At 48.9% G+C, this 18,995-nt stretch overlaps 1 protein-coding gene across 5 annotated transcripts in view; it reads left to right on the top strand.

Annotated features, from left to right (window-relative positions):
* The window catches only part of TTLL5 (tubulin tyrosine ligase like 5), a 769,178-nt gene that overhangs the window by 325,362 nt on the left and 424,821 nt on the right, over nt 1–18,995 (top strand). For all 5 annotated transcript variants that reach the window (XM_069638032.1, XM_069638034.1, XM_069638033.1 and 2 more), the window contains one exon: nt 1,494–1,640. In XM_069638032.1, the coding sequence (XP_069494133.1) occupies nt 1,494–1,640 (147 nt within the window). The remainder of the gene's footprint in view (nt 1–1,493; nt 1,641–18,995) is intronic.

Here is an 18,995-nt window from a genome sequence, read left to right as displayed (position 1 = left end):
CATTAAAGATTCCTTGACTATTTTCTTAATAAATAATATAAAGATTCTATTGTTCAAAAAACGAAATGCTCAATTGAAAGTCTTTAAATAATTAACATTTCAAAATTATTTGAGTCTTCACTTGAAAATTCAGAAGTCCACTTAGCTTATCTTTGTTCATGGAACTTGACTCTTCTCTGGCTCAGCAACTGAATCTCACTGGAATTCTTCTTCTGCAGACTTCTTCTCCTGTTACTTAACTACAATTTCTACTATAGTATTGGAACTCTTAAAAGTATATTACTCTCCTTAAAAATGAAACTTTAAATGAATTTTACTGGAGCTAACCAATATGTGACCTACTCTGAAGCATACTTTAATGAAAGGCAGTTGAGAATTGTTATTAACATTCTAATGACATCACAATGCTGCATGCTGTGAACTGAACCAATCACTGTTGTGAAAATGTTCCACCATCTTGGCTTGGGGGCATTTCATCATTCTAATTGAAAGTTAGTTAAGGGAAATAGAACAAACTAAAAGAAATGCTCTATTCACAAAACTGAATCTATCTAATATTTCAACCACCTTCCCTTTCTAACTTTCCTGGAATGGTTTTTGACATACCCTATTCTCCTAAGAACCTTGTCAAAGTGAGGTACACAATGTGAGAACCTGACACTGTTAGAAAGTAGCCATGAGGCTGATCCACTTGAACCAGGAGAAGGGAGTCCTTATCCTGGCATTATTTTTTTGTTGAACCCTCTTTTATTAGTGGTAGGGTCAGAATAGGACAGAGTTGGACAGATGAGATTCTTTAGTTTGACAACCACCCTGAAGATAAGCACCCACGTTATTTTTCATTTAGGTAGGGCAAACCCTCTAGTGACAGTGAGAGTTAGGCTCTGTTATCATTTGTCAAATAAAAGCGTATGTTTGAAATGCCACCTCAGGGTCCAACTCCTTCTTCTGACATACCACAATGCACAATTGTTTAGTGAATCAAAGGGGGGCACTTGCATTGGGGCAAGCACACTCATTTAGTGTACCAAGGGGGGCAATAACATTGAAGCAAGCACACCGATTTAGTTTGCCAACCAGAGCACAAACAGTGAATCAAGCACAACACTTTAGTGTGCCAAGAAGGGTACGGACATTAGAGGAACATTTAGTAAAGGAGCACATCCATTGATTGTAGAAATGAGAGAACACTCCATGAGTGGAACACTTCCCTTCAAAGCATTATGCATGGATTTTAACCCATGAAATATCTAAACAAAAAACAAGTTTTACACTAAGCTCTTTACTTTGGAATTCTCATTAAATACACTGTGCTGTGTTAAAAACTCTCTGTAATGTAATACACAAAGTGTCCAACCAAAATCTGGAAAGTGCCAGATTAGCCGAGGAACAGACTGTTTGTTTTGTTCATGGTTTAAGCCACGGGTTGTTTTGCATGTTGCTTGCAACTCCCATCCCAGACCCCAGTAAAATTGTATCTACCTTACTTGCAGGATCTGGTGGTGCGTTTCCTGAAACGCGCTGCAGCCAATCTCCAACAGTCATTGAGAATGGTGCTACCAGGCCGACGTCTCCCACTCATGGACCGGCGAAGAATTCTGGCCTATCAACTTGGCGAGTTCCTCCAGTACTATAACCAGGTGAGGCTGATACACTGGCTTCTTATCAAAGTGAGATTTCAAATTATAACTCTCTTCACTGTACATAGAAGTCTTTGTAGTAGGTTGCCAACTTACCTTTCAGGTTATTTCAACCTTTGCACCTTGTGCCCGAGGTCAGCCGCTCACAACCTCTGGGTCACCTGACCACCGGAATATACATTTGTGGGCGGACAGTCTCTAATTGTCCAGAGCTCCATGCTCTGGATTGTTCTTCCTTTCTAAATCAGAATTGAAGATTATTTTTTGACATTCTGCAGGTCATTGAAGACTCTGTTTTTCTCTACACACCCAATAAGTTGCAGTACCCTCATTTGGCTAACTTTCTAGCAGGGCTGCTCTTCTCCACGTGACAATCGTCTTGCAAAGGTGTCTGACCCACTTTAGCAGTAAATCATCTAGGGCAGATAAGTTGTATTCTCGGCTATATTCCACCATATAACGGGCCCGATATTTAAAGCTGATCTGGTGTCCTGGTCGAGCCTGTGGGTTTGTTATATGAAAGCCAACATTTATTGAGTCAGTTATCTCTGTCAGAGCCTCGGCATACAGCTTGTTCTAAGTACAAGGAAAGTCGAATCTGGGTGTGTTTTTGCATTGCTGTCTGTGAAACTAGGCCTTTTTGCCTCTTTTTAGGAAAGTTGAATTCTGGATGTTGCAGTGCGCTGTCCCCCTCACCCTGCCTTCCCCCTCCACTGCACTTTCCTGTAGTGCGTTCCCTTACTGCCCCGTGTGCCTCCTGTGTGTCCCCTCACCTCCTCTGGTGCTTCCTGTGGTGCTAGGCTGTTGGTTGTGCGTTGAACATAATGATGAGTTCCCCACTGCTGTAATTGAAATTGATTCAAATTTGTTTCAATTATTTTAAACTGTAGCATGTATCTGAACAGATATCGTGCATTAGAATTTTCCCATTTTCATTCTAGATGCAACCATGTCAATCAATCAAGTGTGAAAGGAAACTCTGATTTTATTTAAATTTGAACACTTGTAAAATGTAAAAACACAAAAAAACTTTTGAACAACATATACAGATATATTTGTGAAAACGAAAAACATACTGAGTTGATGATAAATTCAACAAAAAGGCAAAATAGGTAGTTTCAAATAAAAAACAATAAAACAAACTAAATTTGTAATGCACAACGGAGAAGAAGAAGGTACAATTTCTGTAGTACTTCCTAAAGAACCAATTGTTCTAATTTATAAATTGGCTTGTAGATTAAGTGCAGGTCTGCTGTGCTTCCTCCGCACTCACCCTCCCCTCCCTCCTCTTGGCACCCTCTATGGTGCTTGCAATCTCTCCATCTTCTTTAACTACTACTCTATCTCCTATCCTATCTCTCTCAGTAAGTCTGGAAGGAAGAAGTTCACAAGGGATATCCGGGTCTCCAATCCAGGTCTCCCTATCGCTGATATCTAGAATGCTTCCTCCAGACAGACTCTCACCGACATCCTCTTTGTCGTTGCCTCTCCTGACCTATAGACCCCTAATATGGTCTCTGTAATTTCTCCTTTCTCCTCCTCTCCCATTAATGGTGGCACTCGATGGGAGGCCCTCTTGGCTTCCTTCCACTCCTCCTTAGCCATCATTAGTCTCTATCAAAATGGCACTGTCATGATCCAACGCTCTCAGTCCAATCTCCTTCTTTTTAATTTTTTGATTTTATTTTCAAGATTTTCAAAAAACAAAATATTTCACCAAAAGTTCAGAGTATTAAACATAACACTCGGTGTTTCATAGGTACAGAAGCAATAAAAGTCTAAATCATGGATACAAATTGAAACATTTCAGATAATACAAGACACATTTTGTACCGTTCTCAAAATACAATATCTGATCTCAAAATAATTTAATTAAAAAAACGCAACACAGAACAATACAAAAACATAAAGACCACACACAGACTACATAAAACAAAAACAAAACGGGAGAATCCTTAACTGATGCACATAAATAATATTGGATCGTCGGATCCAATAGAAACAACTAATCCACAGATACACAATCACCATATAGATCTGCAAATGGTTTCCAAAGATCTTGATACTTATTTTCCTTAACTTATCTCACAAACATTACCCGCTCAAAGTTGGACAATACCAACAAATCTCCTTCTTCTTGATGGACGTCTCCTGCGTTTTATCAACTTCCTCCCTTCTCCTGCTACTCCTACCACCTATCTGGCTCATCTGCCACTGCCATCCTCCTCCTTCACTTCCTCTCCGGCACTCCCCTCCTCCTCCTCTTTGGCCCCTATGCCACCTTCGTCTACTGCCTCTGCAAACCCTCGAGTCCCTCTGCCACTTCTGTTGGGTGTACCTCACTCCTGTACCCCACCCTGGAAGTCTTTCAAATGTGGGAACCTGCTCCACGTCGCTACTCTCAACTCTTGCTATGCTGTCAAACACTCATCTGATATCTGCCACCTCCTCGAACTGGACCTGGATGTCTCCGCTCTCACCGAGACATGGTTCACAGACTGTTCTGTCACAAGTTTTGACACTCTCCTCCCTGAGGGCTACTAGATCCTCTGAGCCCAGAACCGACCCGCACGGAGGTGGAGAAGCTCTGATATTTCCAGAGTGGGTCCCTGCTTCTGTCGTTCCTATGCAGGCATACTCCTCCTTTGAATGCCTGGTCTGCAGGCTCTCTATCTCTCCTGGCCTCCCTTTGACTGTGGCCACCATCTACAGACCACCTGGCCAGGTCGCCCCCTTCCTCTGAGTGGGCTGACCTCGGTCAGGGTCCGGCTTGACTGAATTCCACAGGAGCTGATGCAGGCCCCACAGACCCTCACCAGGAGTTCACCTCTCAACCCTTAAGTATAAGCTGAGCTGAGAACCCCAAGAAAGGGAAAGGGGAATTTGGAGAAAATAACAACGAGACACTGCAGCCCTGCAACCTTCTGATAGGCTCTGGTATCTGTAGTAAACAAATACACTTGGTTACTTATATGTTAATATAAACTTCTTTTCTAATATTATTCTAAAACAAACTCTAACTTCTTTACCTCTTAAATCTCAGTAAAAGACTTAGAGGCTAATTATCTGTGTGGAATATCTTGTAAATTATTATCTTGCTTTGTGCATATAGTTTCAAGCCATTCAAGTATCTGTAGAATCCTAAAGTAATGACCCTTGCAAGCACCTTACAGACTTAGATATTCTTCTTGCTTTTTAAGTTCATTTAACTCTATGAAGTTTGAGTTTTAAATGCTTTTGTAAAATGCAGTCTTTCTCTGAAGTATTGAATTCCATTTGCATAAAGTTACATTAAAAAGAAACTCATTAACTTTCTTGAATGCTGCTTTCCTTCTGCGTGTGAATGGTTTTCTTTTTTACACATAAAAACGTATAGATTCTTTCTTGACAAGCGTGTGCGATAAACACGTTAAATCACCAGACGTGAAGAATTGTCCTCGCGTTTAAAATACACACGCGCATCTTAAGCAAACACACGCGCTTGAAAATACGTGTATGCGCTAAAAAACAACTTGCGCTAGTTAAAATGGACTTGCGCTCTATCGCTACCGAACACACGCGGTTATACGAAACGCAAATCACGTAAAAATAGTACACGCATTCAAAACAACTCGCGCTTAGTTAAAAATGAACTTGCGCTCTATCGCAACCCAACACGCGCTTTATCACGCAACGTCTCTCACGTTAAAGTTGTGCACGCACTAAAATCCACTTGCACATTTCATTTGGACACGCGCTCTATCGCTCTGAATACCCGCGCGCTCCCATAAAAACGCCAATGGCGTCACGCGAACTTGCGCAACGCGTTAAACAGTCTTGAAATACATTACACGTAGTTAACAACTTTAAACTTGAGCGCAGTCTTCAAACTTGTTTCCTTATAGTAACTTAACTGTAAAATGTCTTTTTTCTCAGTAAACTTTAAAACTTGTCAACTCTTTAAGTTTTCTTATGAAAATGAAAGTTCACTGTGAAAATCTTAAAGCCTTTAAAAAGAACGATCCCACCTGATGTCTTCTTGTTCACTCTGGCTCAGCAAACAATTTTCTTACTTCTTTGGTAAATCTTCGGAACTCTGAAAGGCCTTATTTAAGGAGCTTAACTAATGTACAACCAGCCACTGAATTTCTATGGATGAAAGGCAGTTTAGAATCTTGCTCACCTCACAAAAATCAAACCCATTGTCCTTTCCACCAATCAGGCAAACCAAACATATTGTTCCTTTAACCAATCAGATTAAGTTTCTTTCTCTCCATCTTGACTTGGGCAAGCACAATGTTAATTCTATGTACAAACTCTTTCTGACTACTACTCCAGCCAGCCCTGACAACCTCTCCTCTTCTCTTCTCTCCTTGCCTCTACTTCTCAACTTCCCCTTGGAGACCTCAAAATCCACCTGGATGCTTCTAATCCCTCCTCTGGGCTCTGCAACCTCTGTGACACTATCTCTCTTTCCATTCTACCCTCTGGTCCGACACGTTCTCCCGCGCACACCTTGATGTTCTCATCTCCTCCGACATCTCCCTCTTGAACCCTCTCACCACTCCTCTCTCTTGGACTGACCACTTTCTGCTCTCCTCTCACCTGAAACTCTGTCCCTCAGGCTAAGCCCACACCATCACTACCACCTACCTTCTCGGTCATTCGGCCCATGAAGCGTGTGTCAGTGGATGCCTTTTATGCTACTTTCTCTGCCCCTCCTATGCCTATGGCTGATTTACACTATGACACAGCCCTCTCTAACCTGCATTTTACCATATCCAACACTCTGGACATCCTTGCCCCTGTCATGAGAATCCGTCTGAAGCCTACCTCCAAGTGCAACTCTTGGTATGACTGAGACCTTGCCACCATGAAACGCAAGTGCAGGGTGGCTGAGAGGAAGTGGAGGGCATTGCGCGCATCCTCGGACAAACTGGCCTGCCGCCTGCTCCAAAGGCAATACAGACTCTCTGTCCTGTCCAAGCAGAGTCCACATCCAAGCCACCGTCTCTGCGGCCTCTAACAACACGGCCAAACTCTTTAAAATGTGCAAAGAGCTGGTCAATCCTCCTGCAATCTCCACCTCTCCAGTTCGTTCCAAGGCCCTCTATACGGCACTGGCTTGTCACTTTACCACTAAAATTGAGGACGTCCTGTCCTCTTTCTCTTCTTCCTCTCCCTCTCCCAGCCCCACTCAGGCTGCCTTTCCCTCAACTCCTCTTGTCTCCTCTTTTGCTCCGACTACACCTGAATGTGTTTCTAGACAAGTCCGATCTATGAAAGTGTTGTCCAAACAGGTGCTCACCTGCTCCACCAGAACCATCAAGGACCACATTGACACTCTCCCTTAAGCCTTGGCCGATTTCTGCAATCACTCTTTTGCCACTGGAACTTTCCCTCTCTCTCCTCAAGCACTCCCTTGTGCACGGCGACCTTAAAAAGCTGTCTGCCGATCCTGCCTGTCCTGCAAATTATCACTTGAGCTCTATCACTCCTGGAAAAGCTGGCCATCTCCCAGCTTACTCTCCACACTGAATCTGTTGGTTGTCTCCATGACCATCAGTCTGGCTTCAGAGCAGCCAAAAGCACAGAAGCTGCTCTCCTGAACACCCGTGAAGATCTGCTCTCTAACCTTGATTCCAACTCTCCCACTGTACTCCTCCTCCTTGACCTTTCCTCTGCTTTTCACACGGTCAATCATGCCACCCTGATCAATCGACTCTGTGAGAACCTGGGCATCACAAATCAGTCTTTGGCGTGGCTGACCTCCTTCCTCTGGGACCGACCTTCCCAGGTTCAACTTGGGTCCTTCCTCTCCACCACCTGTCTCTCTCCACATGTGGTGACCCCAGGGCTGTATCCTCTCACCCTGGCTCTTCAATGTCTATCTGGCCCCTTTGGCCCACCTGATCTCTACCTTCTCCTCTAACCTTCAGTGTTACACGGATGACACCCAACTCTCTTTCAGGCTTCCCTCAGCCTCCTCTCCTTCCTCGCACATTCATGACTGTCTATCCGCGATTCAGGAATGGTGCGCCTCCCAACGATCTCTGCCTCAATGCCAGTAAGATTAAGATCCTGCTCATTGGGACCCCTGCTCCCGCTTTATTTATTTTTTGTTTGCTTGTTAGGCGCTTATACAAAAAGAATATATTGTTTGAAAGCGCTCACACAGGGAGGATGGGAAATACATTTACAACACAATATTTAAGAGCAGAGAGGGAGAGGGAGAGGGATGAACCTACTATGCCTTGTGAGTATTCAGATAGTGCAAGTGCAGAAAGGAAGAGGGGGGTAAGTGCTGGGGAGTCCGAGCTCATGGGTGAGCCATGGATGAGCCATGGATGAAGTGCTAGGAAAGTTGAGTGCTACTTAGCCTGGGCTACGGAAGGTATAAGTGCGAGTCTCCAGAGCAGAGGTTGTGCAGATGCAAAGTGCTGTGGATAGACAGGAGCTGGGAAGAATTGGCGTGAGAGGTCAAGGACCCGAGGATGCATAAGGACCGAGGACACCAATTCAGCAACTGTGGGATTAGCAGAGGAGAAAAGGAGGTGGAAAAGAGGAAAGTCTTGAGGAGTTTCTGGAATTTGAGAAGATCCTGCTCTAGGCGCAGGGGGAGGGAGAGGCTATTCCATTGGAGGGTGCCCGCAGAGGAAAGTGAGCGAACCTCTGCCCTATGTTTAGCAAAACGCTTTACACACCGAGTTGGTGTCAGAGGAGCGGAGTGGTCTAGAGGGATTGTATTTAGTGAGATAACATTGAAGATAGTGTGGTCCATAGGCCCAGACAGCCTTGTGGATGATGCAGAGCGATTTTTATTTAATCCGTGCAGCAACTGGGAGAAAGTGAAGATTTTTTAGTGCAGGAGCGATGCGGTCCCTGGGGTTAAGGCCAAGGATAAGTCTCGCTGCCCTATTCTGGATAAGCTGAAGGGGTCGCAGAGTGGAGGACGGAAAATCCAGGAGGAGGCTGTTACTGTAGTCGAGTCTAGAGAGAACCGGGGCTTGAGTCACATTGAGCCTCCGAGGGAAGGTGAGAAAAGGTAAAATTTCTTTGAGAAGGAAGAACTGATAGTTGGACTTCTTGGCAATGTCCTGAGTGTGAGGGAGTGTCATGACCACTGCTTCCAAGGAGTCAGGACCAACCCAACACCCTTGGAAGCAGGCTCATAACATATACCATCTGCACCAGCAAGTGCCAATGGAGACCTTTTGGACCCTGTCCTGGCACCGGTGGTGCCAGGCTCATAAAATGGACCGGTCCCGGCACAGGAAGCGCCGGGCTCATAACAAGTGTGAAAGTGCTTGGGTGGACCTACCTGCAGCAGACCATGCTGCTTACTTACCAGCAGAATGATGTTTCATTCTCTTCTGACAGGGACTACTTTTTCTTCTGGGTGGGGCAGGCACCACTCCCTGGATCATTGATGCTGGAACCCTTCTGGAAGCAGGAACTCTTTTTACCTGGGCGAGGCTGTGGAAGGAGACACCTAAGCACTCCTGTGGGCTATTTAAACCACACCCGATTGGTGCAACGTGCTTCGCGTTATTCTGCATCTGCAGCAGGACGCTCACCGTGTCAGCTCCAGGCAATCTTCATCTCCGGATCCTGTGAATAAGAAAATTACCTGCTGGAACCAATCTGCAGTCTTCAGCAACTCCTGCAAAAACAAAAGGCACAGGTTAGGCAAAAGCAAGGTTGGCGCTTCAACTTACCCGATCCATCGGCAGCATCCAGGGCGTTTTTTCTGCATTTCTCGTCCGGCATCGGGCCTGCAAAGACAAAGAACATTGGTTACTAACGCTTAGTTGCAAAACGACTTACCTGCGTTACGCTCGCCCCAACTCTGCTCGCGCCGCATTCCATCACCTGTAAAGACAAAAAGAGACATTAAGGTGCATTCTACAGCCCTAGAGCAGCCTTTCTTCTTACGTGCCATCCTATTCTCCATCTTCTTGCTTCGTTCATTGCCACGAACCGGGAGGGCATCTTCTTTGGCACCGGCAGCAACTGAAAAGGAAAAAGACATAGACATTAAAAGAGAGCAATCTAAAAAGAACTTTAATACTTACAAGTCACGCTCGTGCAGCAAACGGCGGCATCGCTCTCAAATCACCCTCTGCAATCAAGAGGCTGAACTCAAATCCAGTGAAGTAACTGGACCCAGCGCCCCTGCACAAGACGCAGGATGGAGAGCCGGGCATTCACCTATTTAAGGTGAGCGCAACTACAACCCAGTACCACGGGGAGAGAGGGAGAGAGAGGCTTGGAACTTCTCCCAACCTTCCAGCCTCTAATACCTTGATTTTCTACTTGCAGACACCTCACCCTTCATGTCAAATTTTCAGTGAAGAAGGGGCCTAATCCGGGAGCCAAACGAATCCTACGCCTAACGCTGAAGACGGTTTCACCGCCCAGTCAAGACCCGCGCCTCCGAGGGAATCAGGTGAGCGTTACAGGGAGGAAGGAGGGAGAGAGGAGTCGAAGATGACTCCAAGGTTTCTGGCTTCAGTTGAAGGTGCAGGGGGAGAGCCCAAGGAGGAAGGCCAGAGTGAGGGGAAGGAGGGAGCATGGGTCCCAGTGGGAAGGATCTCAGCTTTACAGGCGTTGAGGCAGAGATCTTTGGAGGTGTACCAGGACTGTATGGCAGATAGGCAGTCAGGGATGATGGAGGGTGCAAGAGGGTCAGCAGGGAGTCTGAAGAGCTGTGTGTTGTCTGCGTAACACTGGATGTTGGAGAAGAAAGAGGGGATGAGGCGTGCAATTAGAGTAAGGTAGATGTGAAAGAGCCAGGGGAAGAGTATGGAGCCATGGGGGACACCACAGGTGGAGATGGAAGTAGGAGAGGAGATGGGGCCCAGGGTGACATGAGAAGAGTGGTTAGTAAGGAAAGATGACAGCCAATCCAGTGCCCGTTCTGAGATACCAAGAGTATCGTGGAGCCTTTGTATGAGGATGGAATGGTTAACTGTGTCAAATGCAGAGGAGAGCTCGAGAAAGATAAGGACACCTGGGGAGTTGGAATCCTGAGATGCGAGCAGTTCTTCACAGGTGTTTCCCTCTTTCACTCTGGCCATCCTCCTTGGGCCCTCTTCCTTTGCCTTCCTGTGAGGCAAAAAACCTTGGTGTAATCTTCGACTCCACTCTCTCCTTTTCTCCTCACATCACAGACCTTGCCAAGAAGGCCCACTACCAGCTGCACCTCCTCAGAGGTAGTCTTCCTTTTATCACTTTCCCCCAGAAGCTCACTCCCTCTAGAGCCCTGGTTCTCTCTAGGCTGGACTTCTGCAACAGCCTCCCTCTTTCGAATGGATTGTGTCCTCCCACATATTCCTCAATCTTATGATGATTATTTCTCCAGCTTCAGCTGCTGCAGAATACATTTTCGACAGAGGGCGCTGTGTGCAGTGTCGCCGGGCCGATGTCCCTCGAGAGCCTTCGACAGTCAACATCCTCATCGGTATAAGTAGCCCACGCAGCGCCCGTTGGCTTCAGTTTCGTTTTTCCAAGCTAACGCTTCGAGAGAATTACGGCGCGCTTCTGTGAAAACAGTGATTTTCACTTGAAAATGTCTTCTTCGTCGACTCCATCGACAACCAAGCCGGGTTTTAAGAAGTGCCAAGACTGCGGGTCAAAGATGTTGATCACTGATCCCCACCGCGTATGTCCCTGGTGTTTGGGTTCGGGGCACTGTACTGCCGACTGTGACTCTTGTCAGGCGATGACCGAGAAGGCTCTCAGGGAGCGTAACGGTAAACTGGCGGTGGGGAGGTTAGCTTCGAAGAGGTCAAAAAAGACTGATGAGTCGAGGAATTCTTCCCAACGCAAAATATCAAAAAGGTCTTGATCGAGAAGTCGATCACGTCATTCTTCGTCTTCTTCGAAGAAGGCCAAGAAGAGGCGGCATAGGTCACCTTCGACTTCCAGTGATTCCACAACAGAGGTTATCCAGTGTCCTACGAAATCCGATTCCCTTGCAAAATGGGACGCATTTCTTAGTGAAATGCTGCAAATCTTCGAGAATACGGCCTCGACCCCCTCGAAGGACAAGCAGAAGACCCATGCCCCAGTCGCTCCGCATAAGGACGACAAGGGGAAGTCAAAGACTAAATCTTCGGAACCAAGCTTGAAGCTGGTTTTGCATCGAGAAAGTGAAAACTCGATCCGATGAAAACTCGTCGAGTGCTTTGACGAGTCAGGAACCTAGCCCATCGAGGGTTCCGTCGAAGAAGCACAAGATCTCAAACTTAAACGCCTTTGCTGACCCCGTCGGCATCGGAGCCTTCGACGCCGAAACTGACTAAATCGGCACCGATTTCGAAGCCATTGTCATCGACTACTTCAACATTGTCGAATCCTGTAGTGGTACAGGAAAAGGTTTACAAACCTTTACCTAAAATTGACTATTTTAAGTCTCTGTCAGCCATATGTGAGGAGGAACCTCCCTTTAATGACAATACACCACGTTTTGGACTACAGTTTGGCTCCCCTAATGTGCCAGAGGAAGTAATATCTGACGAGTCCAGGCTAAGAGATTTATACGATAACCTTCAGTCACCCAGTGTCAGGTCCAGTAAGAATCTTCCTGCAGGAGTGATGCTTGCCCACCAGGCCCCCCCAGCCCCCTCTCCCCCCTAGTCTGCCCGCCCTATAGTCTCTTAACTGAAATAACTACTTAACAGGCAAACCCAAGGGGAAAGCGGAATTGGGATAAAATAACAAACACAGATCGTCACAGCACCCACTGCTCCTGCATTTTTCATGGACTGCATATGCTTGAGCCTGTTTTCTGATTCCCTCCAAGTGATACTGTGAGGATCTAAAAGCAATCACAATTAAACTATTACTTACACTTGTCTCCCAACCCACTCTTACCTTATTGTCTTGCCCTCCGAGACCCTCCAATAGCTATAGCCTATGCTTGTAAACTGATAGGCTTCTTGTATCTTCTATTGAAGTTTCTGGCAAGTCTTAACACCACTTGGAAGCTGCAGATGAATGAAACTTTGGTTGGTCTGCAATTTGTCTTACTCTACTCCCTGATTATCCAATTAGTCTTTTCTTAAAATCCATGAGAGTTCAAGAGAGTTTATAAATGTTTGGTCAATTTAATTGAAAAAAGCTTTCTGGTAACTTTTTTGGCTCAGTTACTTAGATTCCACTCATAAATTGTCTTGCCAACTCTCTGCTCTGCTAACATTCTGCTTTAACTGACGTCGGAGTTTTCGCTGCTGATTTCTGTATTAATTCAAAAGAAATTCTAAAACTCGCTTCTCACTACCTCCTCTGGATACTGTTCATTCCCTGTTTGCCTTCTCTCCGATGAACCACAGATTGTTCTTAATTCTTACTGTTCTATCTCTGAAACTGCTCTGTGAGGCAATCCTGTGAAGATGAGCTGCATACGGAAGACTTTTGTTGAAAAAATAACCTGACTGGATACGTGGCTCAGCTCATACGCACGCATAGAAGGTCCTTTCCTTTTAACCGCCGCCCGGAACTGAAAGACACGAAGAGGGTTGGTTAGTAAGTAAGAACTTAGCTACAAAATGTGAGTAATTCATATTTCGAGGGGATTGGGTCCTCCGACGTATTCCATATCTATGACATGTAATAACCACAGCTGTGCTGCTTCGGAAACTTTTCCGGCGTCTGCGTCCTGCGTCGATGACGTCGATGCGCCGAAGTCGAGGACCTCCTCCGACGTCATCCGATGTGATAAGTAGGACGCACGACGCCCGTAGCCTCAGTTCCGTTTTTTCCGCGAACGTGTTGCTTCGTGTTTCTCGGTTCTAAGCCTCGACTCTTTGGAGTTCTGTTCTTTCTGGTTCTTCGAACCTGTTCGTTTGTGAATTTCCTTCGGCGATGTCTTCCACTTCGTCTTCAACCCCGCGTCCGGGCTTTAAGAAGTGCGGGGAGTGTGGGTCCAAGATGTCGGTGACTGACTCGCACGATGCCTGCCTCTGGTGCCTCAGGGAGGCCCACGACATGGATGACTGTATCGACTGCCAGTCGCTCACGCCCAAAGCCTTACGCGAACGTAAGAAGAAGTTGTCGGTAGGTCGGGTGTCCAAGCCCCGGAAGTCGAAGTCGGCGGGGCTTTCGACGGATGATTCGAGGGGTGACTCTCCGCGTCATCATCGGAAGTCTCGTCGGTCTTCTTCTAGGAGTGGGTCTCGCAACTCCTCCGCCTCTTTGAGGCATTCTCGGAAGCGCCGTCACCGGTCGCCTTCCGGGTCCTCTTCCGAGGATTCTGCACGGCACGTCGGTTACCCCACCAGCCGTGCGACGCCGGAGGAATGGGCTTCCTTCGGGAAGAAAATGTTGGCGATTCTTGAGTCGCAGGGTACTCAGCCGTCCGCGCCCCCGAGTGGGGTCGGCCGTGAGAGGTCGAGAGACACCGCTCGCAAGAGTGGTCGGCACGAGTCACGGGAGCGGTCCCGTTCGGACAAGGAGGCTCGTTCTCGCCGTACCCGTTCCAGGTCCCGGTCCTCGACGCGTTCGAGACCGTGTGCTCCTGTGAAGTCTTCGAGGAAGACATCGACGTCTGAGGCGTCAAGGGCGTCGACAGGCTTTCTCGAGGCTCCGGCTTCGAGGAAGTCGTCGAAGCCGTCGACTATCAGGTCGTCGAGGGACACGCTCGGGGCTCCGGCTTCGAGGGCTGTGTCGACGCCGCCGATACTGGAGGCGCTGCATCTGACGTCGACGCCGATTTCCTCGACGTCGACGCCGATCCTCTCGGCGCCGTTGCCGGTTTTCTCGACGTCGGCGCCGATTCGTTCGACGCCTTTCGTGTCGGAGGTGCCCCGTGTCACGGGTGTACCCCCTAGGAAGGCTCTGGTTAAGAGCAAGCACTCTCGGGTGCCTTTTCGCCACCTGGAATATATTTCAGAGGCGGATGAGGATTCTGATGGCCTGGTTCCTAGTCAGGTGCCAGATGAAATTGTCTCGGGCCATAGTCAGTTTGACGATTTGAGGCAGTCACTGCATGATGCCAGTGGACTGGACACCTCTCCGGAGGTGGAATTTTGTAGGCCTGAGCCTGGCTCCCATGCCGATTCCTCGTACCGGCGCCTTATAGCTAGGGTGTCTGAGTATCTGGGATGGTCTGCTCCCCCAGGGGAGTTTGTGCAGGATGATCTGACGGACATCCTTGATGTTGGTCCCCCAACTGACCCGGTACTGCCGTTCCATATGGCTTTACAGAGAAGGGTGGCGGCGGCTTGGACTGCTCCGGAGAGTCTCCCGGCGGTGGGCAGATCCTTGTCGCGTAAATACCGTCCAGCCAGTAGCGACCCCTGCTACTTGACCAGGCACCCCACTCCGGAAAGTTTGGTGGTGCAGGCGGCCACGGCCCCGGCAAAGCAGGCGTCATACCCTACCATCCCTCCTGATAGGGACGACAAACGTTTTGATGGCTGGGCGAAGAAAGTGTTTTCTTCTGGTGGTATGGCGCTTCAGGCGGCCAACTCCATTTGTGCCTTGTCACGTTTCACGCACACTCTGTGGAACTGTGTTGCGTTAGCGGCTGAACATATTCCCGAAGGGGATGAACGGGATGGTTTCCTTGCTATGGTCCAGGATGGTAAGGATGCCATGTGTGAGTCCGTTCAGTCGGGTCTGGACTTGGCTGAATGCGTCAGTAGGTCCATGGCGGCGAGCACCGTGATACGCAGGTTTGCGTGGTTGCGGAAGTCGGGGTTTGCTCCTGATGTGCAGTCCCGGCTCCTCAACATGCCCTTTGACGGTGAACACCTTTTTGGCAGCAAGGCTGACGAGAGCCTTGAGAGGTTGCAGACCTCAAAAGCTGCAGCGAAGTCGTTGGGCGCTGCAGTTCGCCAACCTCCGCCTTTTCGTCCTAGGGGACAGCAGTGGAGGGGTGGTTCCTTTCGCTATTACTCGTCCTTCAGTAAAGCGAGAGGTGCTGGCAGTCAAAGAGACCAACGCAGGGGTACCAGAGGTGGACGACAGGGTACCCGTGGTGCCAAGGCCGCTCGGGCAGTTGCCTCTTTGCCCTCAGGTAACGCCGCAGCCGCTCCTACTCAGTCATGAGGCCCAGGTCCCATGGTTCGCCGGTTGGGGGAAGGCTGGCGCAGCATCTTGTAGAGTGGCAAGCCATTACTTCAGATGTGTGGGTTCTGGAGATCATAACCCACGGCTACTGTCTTCCCTTTCGGCACAGGCCTCGCGACAATCCACCGGGGAACCTCTCTTTGAAGTGTCCGGATCCGCTCCTTGCGCAGGAAATTCAAGCCCTGCTGGAGAAGGGCGCTATAGAACTGGTGCCTGTAGCGGAGAGGAACAAGGGATGGTATTCCCCTTATTTTTTGATTTCCAAGAAAGACGGGGGATTGAGACCCATCATGGACTTGCGCGGTTTGAACAAACTCCTCAGGAAGGACAAGTTCAGGATGGTTACTCTCTCTCAAGTCCTCCAGGCCCTTCAGCTTCAGGACTGGTTGGTGTCACTCGACCTCAAGGATGCTTACTTCCATGTGCCGATCCATCCCAAGCACAAGAAGTACCTGAGGTTCGCGGTTGGCGACTCGCACTTTCAGTTTCGGGTCCTGCCGTTCGGATTGACCTCCGCCCCGAGGGTTTTCACCAAGCTCATGGTGGTGGTGGCAGCGCATCTCAGGCAAGGGGGGATTCACGTCTACCCCTACCTGCACGATTGGTTGATCAGGGGGAGCTCTCCCGAGCAAGTCCTGGATCATCTGTCCGTCACCTGCCACTCCCTTCACAGGCTGGGCTTCTCCCTCAATTTAAAGAAGTCCCATTTGACGCCAACACAGAGGCTCCAGTACATCGGAGCAGTGCTCGACACTTCCCTGGGGCAGTGTTTTCCTCCCCAGGTGAGGGCTCTTCACATTCAGCAGATGGTGCACAAGTTTCAGCAGGCCCAGACGCTCCCAGCGTTCGAGTTCTTGAGGTTGCTCGGCCTCATGGCATCCTGCATTCTTCTGGTGCCAGAGGCTCGCCTGCGAATGAGATCTTTGCAGTGGGCACTCAAGACGCAATGGTCGCAGTCCTCCGGCAGGATGTCGGACCCGGTTCAGGTGCCGCCCTCGGTCGCCCAGGACCTTCTGTGGTGGGACATCGAAGGCAACTTGATGAAGGGGGCTCCATTTTGGCTTCCCTGGCCGGAGGTGACAATCGTGACGGATGCATCCCTCACGGGATGGGGAGCTCATGCCAACGGGCTGACAGTCAGCGGTCGTTGGTCTCCGTCGGAGTCCAGACTCCATATCAATCTGTTGGAGCTGAGGGCCGTCAGGCTAGCCCTGAAGGCTTTTCTGCCGACTGTGAGAGGAAAGAATGTCCTGATCCTGACGGACAACACAGTGGCCATGCACTACCTCAACAAAAAGGGGGGGGCAGGGTCACTTCCTCTCTGCAGGGAGGCGATGCAGCTCGGGTTCTGGGCCATCCAGCAGGAAGTTTCGATCTCGGCAGTTCATCTGGCCGGAGACGAAAACGTGACGGCGGACGCTCTGAGCAGGCAGAGCGCGATCTCTCACGAGTGGGAGTTGGCTCAGGAGATTCTCTTGGAGATCTTCGCCCTTTGGGGGACCCCTCAAGTGGATCTCTTCGCCTCCAGTGTCAACCGGAAGTGCGAAAGGTTTTGCTCGCGGGAATTTCCTCCGAAAGGAGGCTTGGGAGACGCGTTCGTTGTGGAGTGGTCATTCCCGCTGCTGTACGCGTTTCCTCCAGTCCCCGTCATCCCGCAAGTGCTGCGGAGGTTACGGAAGTTCGGTTCCCGGATGATCCTCATTGCTCCGGCGTGGGCTCGGAGGACGTGGTACCCGGACCTTCTCGACTTGTCCATCTGCCCTCCACGTCGTCTTCCCTACCGAGACGATCTGCTCTCACGGGAGGGGGGTCAGGTTCTCCATCCAGAGGTCGGATCCCTCAACCTTCACGCTTGGCTTCTGAACGGTTGAGGTATATGGATTGGGACCTCCCTGAAGACGTGATGGAGGTGTTGCTTTCGGCGCGTAGGCCAGCAACAAAGTCTCTGTACCGTTGCCGTTGGCGTAAGTTCTGCGACTGGTGCAGAGTTCGGAATGTGGATCCTTTTGCATGTGACATCCCCATGGTTCTGTCCTTTTTACTTTCTCTGGCCAACAGGGGCTTGCAAGTGGGTACCATTAAAGGTTACCTGGCGGCGCTGTCCATCTTTAAGCGCTCGTCTGAAGAGTGTTCTTACTTTAAAATCCCTTTAATTTCACAGTTTCTGAAAGGGCTCACTAATGTGTTCCCTCAGTCACCTTTCCTGGTGCCCGGTTGGGATTTGAACCTTGTTCTTAGGTTTCTTATGGGTGCTCCGTTTGAGCCTTTACATTCTTGCCCTTTGAGGCTGTTAACTCTGAAAACTGTGTTTTTAGTTGCGGTTACTTCCGCTCGCAGAGTGAGTGAGTTACAGGCACTTTCAGTTAAGCCACCCTTCACTGTTTTTCACAAGGACAGGGTTGTCCTTCGAGTTCGTCCTTCTTTTCTTCCGAAGGTAGTGACGGAATTTCATTTAGCCCAGAAGGTTGTTCTTCCAGCATTCTATCCTCCTCCGCATCCTGGTAAGGAAGAGGAGAGGCTCCATAGGCTTGATCCTAGGAGAGCTTTAAGCTTTTATGTTTCACGCATGTCCCGGGTCAGAGTGGACGACCAACTCTTTATTGGTTACGCTGGAAAGCGTTTGGGGCAAGCTGTGACGAAACAGACTTTGTCCCGCTGGATTATTTTGGCCATCTCGGAGTGTTACCGCTTGGCGGGTAAGGACCCACCGGCTGGCTTGCGGGCCCATTCTACCAGGGGTGTGGCTGCATCTACTGCCCTGCAGAGGGGTGTTCCTATTCGCAACATCTGTGATGCAGCCACCTGGGCTTCAGTACATACATTTGTACGGCATTATTCCCTCGATTCCATCAGAGGGCAGGATCTGGCCTTTGGCAAGGCGGTCCTTTGCTCGGCTATTTGATTGGCTATTCTAAAATTTTGCTTCTAAATTCTTTCCCTCCTCCTTGTTTTGGTACTGCTTTGGGAGTCTGTCATAGATATGGAATACGTCGGAGGACCCAATCCCCTCGAAGAACAAGTTACTTTCTTACCTGGTAACGTTCTTTCGATGGGATGGTCCGACGACGTATTCCATATCGCTCCCGCCCTGCCTTCCCCACTGCAGAATTTCTTTTGCGATTGCAGCTTCCGTTCAGCAAGGCTTTGTGTCTGACTGGCAGTTGACTTATGTCACACGTTCTGGGGGGAAAAAACTACAACTGAGGCTACGGGCGTCGTGCGTCCTACTTATCACATCGGATGACGTCAGAGGAGGTCCTCGACGTCGGCGCATCGACGTCATCGACGCAGGACGCAGAC

This window comes from Ambystoma mexicanum, chromosome 14 (genome assembly GCF_040938575.1).
Source record: "Ambystoma mexicanum isolate Mex_15411 chromosome 14, UKY_AmexF1_1, whole genome shotgun sequence".
In the NCBI taxonomy this organism is placed as follows: Eukaryota; Metazoa; Chordata; class Amphibia; order Caudata; family Ambystomatidae; genus Ambystoma; species Ambystoma mexicanum.
The sequence above is the reverse complement of the archived record's forward strand: the minus strand, read 5'-3'. Positions and strand labels throughout refer to the sequence as shown.